The 5137-nt window shown below is 49.4% G+C and overlaps 1 protein-coding gene across 1 annotated transcript in view; it reads left to right on the plus strand.

Annotated features, from left to right (window-relative positions):
• LOC109926459 (latent-transforming growth factor beta-binding protein 3-like) overlaps nt 1-5137 on the plus strand; it is an 83029-nt gene that overhangs the window by 56732 nt on the left and 21160 nt on the right. Inside the window, exons 10-13 of the mRNA XM_048619625.1 lie at nt 62-184; nt 1499-1618; nt 2154-2276; nt 4578-4700. Of these exons, the coding sequence (XP_048475582.1) occupies nt 62-184; nt 1499-1618; nt 2154-2276; nt 4578-4700 (489 nt within the window). The remainder of the gene's footprint in view (nt 1-61; nt 185-1498; nt 1619-2153; nt 2277-4577; nt 4701-5137) is intronic.

Genomic DNA, 5137 nt, shown 5'->3' on the forward strand with positions numbered 1-5137 from the left:
TTTCCACTGGGCGCGTGTTTCCCATCAGCCCGCTGACTCGTGTGTCTCCCCTGCATCTCAGACGTTAACGAATGCGCCGACAGCCGCTTGTGCGCCAACGGGCAGTGCCTGAACACCGAGGGCTCCTTCTACTGTCGCTGCCAACCTGGCTATCGCCCGGTCAGCCACCAGACGGCTTGCGAAGGTAAGGGTCTAGGCCCGAAACGTCTGCCTTTCTGCTCCTCTGATGCTGCTTGGCCTGCTGTGTTCATCCAGCTCTACACCTTGTTATCTCAGATTCTCCAGCATCTGCAGTTCCCGCTATCTCTTGCGAAGGTAAAGCTGCCCCTCACCTCAACAACCGCACCACCCCCCCCAACTTCACCCAACTCCCTCCGATGCACTGCAGACGCCCACTGCCATTTCCCATGCATGTGCAACACATGACTGTTAATGGGGAGCTGTAATATAGAGCAGTACAGCACTGTACAGGCCCTTCGGCCCATGATGTTCTGCCGAACTTTCACCCTAAACCCAAGGTCTATCTAACCTCCACCCCTACCTTATACTATCATCCATATGCCTATCATTTTCTGAAGAAGGGCCTAGGCCCGCAACGTCAGACTTCCTGCTCCTCTGATGCTGCTTGGCCTGCTGTGTTCATCCAGCTCTACACCTTGTTATCTCTGCCTATCTAATACGTCTGGCTAGGTATCTCTCTGGAGGGCGATCCTGGCACAGCGGTAGTGTCACTGGGCAGTGCCCAGCCCCAGGTTAATATTCAATTCATACATTTTGGAATTAAGAGCTAGCTTCAGGGATGGCGATCGCAAAACGATCATCGATTGTCATAAAAACCTTTCTGGATTCACTAATCCCGGGAAATCTGCCATACTCATCTGATCCGGCCTACACGTGACTCCAGACCATGGTTGACTCTTAACAGCTCCCCCCTGCAACGGCCTGCCTATCTGCCTGCTTCAAGGTCAGTTAGGAATGGACGTAAAATCCCAGAAACAAATAAATGTCAGTGTAAATGTACAGTACACACAGCAAGGAAGGGATTAGAGAGAATGTTTCTTGAGTCTAGGAGTCATATTGAGGTTGTACAGGACGTTGGTGAGGCCTTTTCTGGAGTACTGTGTCCGGTTCCGGTCTCCCTGTTATAGGGAGGATTTTATGAAGCTGGAGAGGGTTCAGAAGAGAGTTACCAGGACATTGCCGGGTAACAAAAGAGTTATAAAGAAAGGGATTGAGAGTTCCTCAGTTCTGAGGAAGGGTCACTCGACCCGAAACGTCAACTCAGATTTCCCTCCACCGTTGCTGCCAGCCCTGCAACACTTTCTGTTTTTGTTTCTGACTGATTTACAGCATCCGCAGTTCTTTCGGGTTTTTAGCGCAGGAATTAAATTGCCTGATTAAGATTCCTTCAATAGTTTCAGGTTTTTTTTTTTGGCTCGTGTCTGATGGATTCCCGATTGTCAAATGTACCGCCTGTAACTTCTGATCCTTATCCTAGATATTAATGAGTGCAACAATCTAAATACCTGCCCAAGGGGAAAATGCAAGAATAAACCCGGCACATATGAGTGCGTTCCCTGCCCAGAGGGATTCCGAAGTCAGACCGGAGAGTGCTATGGTAAGTACGGGGCCTCTCCAGTGAGGAGAGGGGGACTCATCGACATTATGGGAGGGAGAATCACTTTGGTGAGGTGAAGGGACTGAGTCACTTCGGTGGGAGCAAGCCATTCAGAACCGCAAAAGATGGTTTTAGGATTAAGAGAATCCCACCTACACGCTGGCCACTCAGCCATTCCCGCACCAGAGGAGTTAGGTACAGAGTAAAGCTCCCTCTGCTCTTCTAAACAGAAAATAAGTCCTCCTCCACACTTTTAAACAGAAAACAAAGCTCCCTCTACACTGTTCCCCCCACCCCCCAATCAAACACTCCCGGGACAGGGACAGCATGGGGTTAGATACAGAGTAAAGCTCCCTCTACTCTGTCTCCCCATCAAACGCTCCCGGGACAGGGACAGCACGGGGTTAGATACAGAGTAAAGCTCCCTCTACTCTGTCCCAGGTCAGGTATCAGCTTAGCAGTCCATTCTAGTTTTTGATGTCTTTGTTTGTGTCCAGTTCCATCACTGATGCTCTCGGTATTTTCTCAATCTCAGATGTTGATGAGTGCATGGACCGATCTTTCTGCCTAAATGGAAAGTGCATCAACACTAAGGGATCGTACAGTTGTACTTGTAGCAAAGGATTTAAACCAGCGCCCGATGGGAAGAGCTGCCAAGGTAATCGGAATGTTCGGTGCTGTCCTCACTAATAGGCCTCATTCTGGGGCCTGACCATGTCTCTAATCTGGCCTCGATGTAGGAAAAGCCAGTGGAATAAATGACACACACTGATCTTGTATGTTTTAAAATGGACCCTGTGTACAAACACTGCAACTTCTTTCTTCACTGTTTTATTCCCCTTTGTGAGGGTTATCATTTGCCTCTACAGTAACAGGCTTCACATTAGACCGTGCTGTGTTTGCCCCTCAACGTATTAAGTCTCAGTGTGGGCCTGCTATGTTCTTTTCTGAATAACGCTCTCACTCTGGTTCCTAGAAAATCGGAGCAGGAGTAGGCCCTTTGGCCCATCAAGCCTATTCCACCGTTCAGTACAATCCTCTGTTTCAGTGCCAAGCTCCCACTGTGTCTCCATAAGCCTCCACTGCCTCGTGTCGTAGAGAATTGCATTACTCCATGAGTGCCCCTTCACCTCCTCCCTGCTCACCATCCAAGGGCCTAAGCAGTCTTTCCAGGTGAAGCAGCATTTCACCTGGACCTCCTCCAATCTTTGTGTATTGCATCCGCTGTACCCAATGTGGCCTACAGTACATTGGAGAAACCAAACTGGGTCACTGGATTGCAGAACGCCTCCGGTCTGTGCACAAGCATGACCCCTGACCTTCCTGTAGCCGATTTATTTTAACACAGCGTGCTCATGTGTCTGTCCTCGGCCTGCTGCAGTGAATCAGAGCGCAAACTGGAAGAACAACATCTCATCTTCAAACTAGGCACTTTACAACCTTCTGGGCTCAATATTGAGTTCAACAGCTTCAAACTGTGAACCCACGCACACTCCTTCCCTTTCGTTTAGCTTCGCGTGTTACATTCTCTGACACCATGTCCTCTCTCCCCTCTCCTCCCCCACCCGACCCCAGTGGGGACTGTCTGTCCTTCCCAGTCTGGCAGTTAGATACACCCATTGTTCTGCCATTCTCACATTCCCATCACTTAATCTGAAATATCCTCACCCTTCCTCCCCCAACACTCCATCTCCCCTCTCCTCCTCAACTACAGCATAAATGCTCTCCCCCCTCCACACTTCACGTCAACTCTGATGATGAGTCCTCTAGATGCAAAATGTTAGTTTGCTCTCTCTCTGTCCACGGACGCTGCCTGACCTGCTGTGATCTCCAGCATTTGTTGCTTTCAGAGAAGAAATTTTTACTGTCCAGTTTTGGGGGCCAACCTCTCTCGACATTGCAAAGCAACCATCCCAGGATTCAGTCCCATGAACGTTTGCTGCATGCCCTCGATGGCAAGTTTACCTTTCTTTAGGTAAGGAGTCCAAAAACCGCACACGATACTCTGGGGTGCAGACTCACCAAAGATCTGTAGTAAGACTTCCTCGCTCCTGTATCCAAATCCTCCTGCAGGGAAGGCTAACATGCTGTGTGCTTTCCCAAGTGCATGCTGCACCTGTATTTTTGCTTTCAGTGACTGATGTAAAAAGAACACACAGATCCTTATGTACATCGATGCTTTCCAATCTATCACCATTCATGTAATACTCTGCCAGAGTGCTTTTCCAACAGGATTGGGTAATTCCACCCTTATCCAAGTAATACTGCATTTGCTATGTATTTGCCCACTGACTCAAGCTGCCTATATCGCCTTGAATAGTCTTTGCTTGCTAGCGCACCACTCTCAAACTCCTGGTTTTCGTGTTGTCAGCTAAAATAACTCCACAGAGACCGGTATCCCGTCAACCTTTATTTACACATGCATAGCACTTGGTGCCGGTCTGTCTTCCTCAGGACCAGCTCTCGGAGTGCAAAGAACATCTGACACCGTTCTGAGGAAGGGTCGCGAAACGTTAACTCTGATTTCTCCTCACTGATGCTGCCGGACCTGCTGAGCTTTTCCCAGCAATTTCTTGTTTTTGTTGACCTTTCCCACTCCTGTTCGCGCCTGTCAGCCAGGACTCCCTGATTGGACCAGATTAGCAGCCCCAGTCAGGGAGCTCCTATTCTGACCTCCTAACAATCACGGCATCAGCAAACTTATTCAAATTGTTGATTGAGATTGTGAATAGCTGGGAGCCAAGCACAGATCCCTGCGGTACCCCACCAGTCTTCCATTCTGTCAGTCTCTCAAAACATCTCACTGTGGGGCCTACGCTTGTCCCTTCTGCATTAGGCCTCATTCTGAGGCTTTTCTCTTGCAGTAATAGATGCTGTCTGTGCATTGTTCCCACTTTGTTTTCATTCTCCATCTGAGTTCTGATTTGTCTCCCAACTTGTTTTGTGCACCTTGCTGTAGACATTAATGAGTGCAGTGATGGGCAGCTCTGCGCCAATGGCCGCTGTTTGAACACGGAGGGGTCCTTCCAGTGTCGCTGTCGCCCTGGCTACCGCCTGTCCAATCATCAGACTTCGTGTGAAGGTAACTTTCTTCTTTTTATTGAAGTGCACACTGGCTGCAAAAGGGAATTAAATGGATGGGCAGAGTTTGCAGGAGGGGCTGTGGGAGGAGAGGGGTGGCAGGTTAAGTTGTTCATGTGTATATTAATTTGCTTGCCTAATTTGGGCAGCACAGTAGCTCGGTGGTTAGCACTGCTGCCTCCCAGCGCAAGCAACCCGGATTTGATTCCAGCCTCAGGTGACTGTCTGTGTGGGAGTTTGCACATTCTCCCCGTGTCTGTATGGGTTTCTTCCGGGTGTTCCGGTTTCCTCCCACAGTCCAAAGATGTGCAGGTTAGGGTGGATTGGCGGTGCTAAATTGTCCCATAGTGCCCAGGGATGTGCAGGTTAGAGTGGATTGGCCGTGCTAAATTGTCCCATAGTGCCCAGGGATGTGCAGGTTAGGGTGGATTGGCCGTG

The sequence above is a fragment of the Rhincodon typus genome, chromosome 43 (assembly GCF_021869965.1).
Source record: "Rhincodon typus isolate 14 chromosome 43, sRhiTyp1.1, whole genome shotgun sequence".
Lineage (NCBI taxonomy): Eukaryota > Metazoa > Chordata > Chondrichthyes > Orectolobiformes > Rhincodontidae > Rhincodon > Rhincodon typus.